The sequence below is a fragment of the Egretta garzetta genome, unplaced genomic scaffold, assembly GCF_000687185.1.
Source record: "Egretta garzetta isolate BGI_Z169 unplaced genomic scaffold, ASM68718v1 scaffold108, whole genome shotgun sequence".
Lineage (NCBI taxonomy): Eukaryota > Metazoa > Chordata > Aves > Pelecaniformes > Ardeidae > Egretta > Egretta garzetta.
This window is the reverse complement of record NW_009260614.1, coordinates 7,888,718-7,890,095: the sequence shown is the minus strand read 5'-3', so window position 1 is coordinate 7,890,095 and position 1,378 is coordinate 7,888,718. Positions and strand designations below refer to the sequence as shown.

The 1,378-nt window shown below is 55.3% G+C and overlaps 1 protein-coding gene across 1 annotated transcript in view; it reads right to left on the bottom strand.

Moving 5' to 3' along the window:
- HIC1 (HIC ZBTB transcriptional repressor 1) overlaps positions 1-1,378 on the bottom strand; it is a 2,975-nt gene continuing 1,597 nt past the window's right edge. The window contains exons 3-5 of the mRNA XM_035900553.1: positions 868-1,375; positions 508-515; positions 1-324 (exon numbers count right to left, since the gene is read on the bottom strand). Of these exons, the coding sequence (XP_035756446.1) occupies positions 1-324; positions 508-515; positions 868-1,375 (840 nt within the window). The remainder of the gene's footprint in view (positions 325-507; positions 516-867; positions 1,376-1,378) is intronic.

Here is a 1,378-nt window from a genome sequence, read left to right as displayed (position 1 = left end):
CTAGGGAGGCGAGTATCGCTCTATGGTCCGGGCGGCCTCGGCGTGGAGGTGCGGAGCCTGAGCCAGCACCTCGGCCGCCTTGTCCTGGCTCAGCCCCAGGTGCTCAGCCGTGAACTTGGCCAGCGGGTAGAGGCTCTCCATGGCCTTGGGGTCGCTGAGGAAGTGCGAGGTGTGGGAGAGCAGCTCAGCCGCCTTCTCCTGCTTGAGCCCCAGCTGGTCGGCGGTGAGGCGGGCCATGGCGTAGACACTGTCGGGGAAGTCCAGCTTGGCTTTGCCGTCGGGGCCGGCCGCGTGCATCTTCATGTGGCTGATGAGGTTGCGCTGCTAAAAGCAAGTTTATTGAGTATGAAAAGATTGAGATTTGAGGGTGAAGAACTGCCAAATGTACCATTGTTTCCCTTGTAAATCCAACCTGTGTAGTGGATGAAGGGTCTTAAATATATATATATGTATATGTGGCAGTCATAAAGGAGTATCTCATGTATTGGATAGCAATTAAAAGCTCACTTCAGAAACTGTAAACGTGGAATTTCCCAACTCAGAGGTATTTCTTTTGGTAACCTAAACAAAATCTTTTGGTGTAACATTTTTGTTTATTGTCTTAGATGTAACATTCTTAATGACTTTTATTTTTTCCTTGGAAAAAAGTGAGGAAAGGTGCATTCCATGCAAGTATAACAACCCATTCCCCTCCACAACCTACTGTAATTATGCATCATTAGTTCTTCATTCCCTGCTGTTGGTTCAAAGAGTTATAACTGGCAGCAGTAGAAGGCTGTTATCAGTGGTACAGGAGAAGTTGCTGCTGTAGAGTACCAAAAGGATATGTTAAGAAGTATATTTGGTCTGTGAAGACTATTCATTAGCGGGTCATGGTGCCGCGTTGCGTGAACTTCTTGCCGCAGATGGTGCGGGGGTAGGGGCGCGTCAGCCAGTGCGTCTTCTCGTGCTGCCGCAGCGTGGCCGGGTCCTTGTAGGACTTGTCACAGGAGGAGCAGCGGTAGGGCCGTAGGATGTCACCCAGCCCCGGGCCACCCTTGTCCAGGAAGGGCACGGCCTGCTCGGCCGCCGCCTTGTGATAGAGCTCCTCTTCGTTGTGGGCCTCCACGTGGGCGTTGAGCTGCTCGGAGCTGGGGAAGCCCTTGCCGCAGGGGATGCAGACGTACAGGTTGTCGCCCAGGCTCTCCGGCTCGTAGCCCAGGTGGTTGCAGTAGCGGTCCAGCGCGTCGCCAGGCGAGGGGCCCTCGCTGCTGCCCGTCTCCTCGCTCGTGCTGTTATCGGGCTCCAGGTCATTGCTCTCCACGCTGGGGTAGCGGGGCTGCGGCGCCGCGGGCGGCGACTCGGCCTTTTCCTCCCGCTCCCGCTCCTTCTCCCCCTC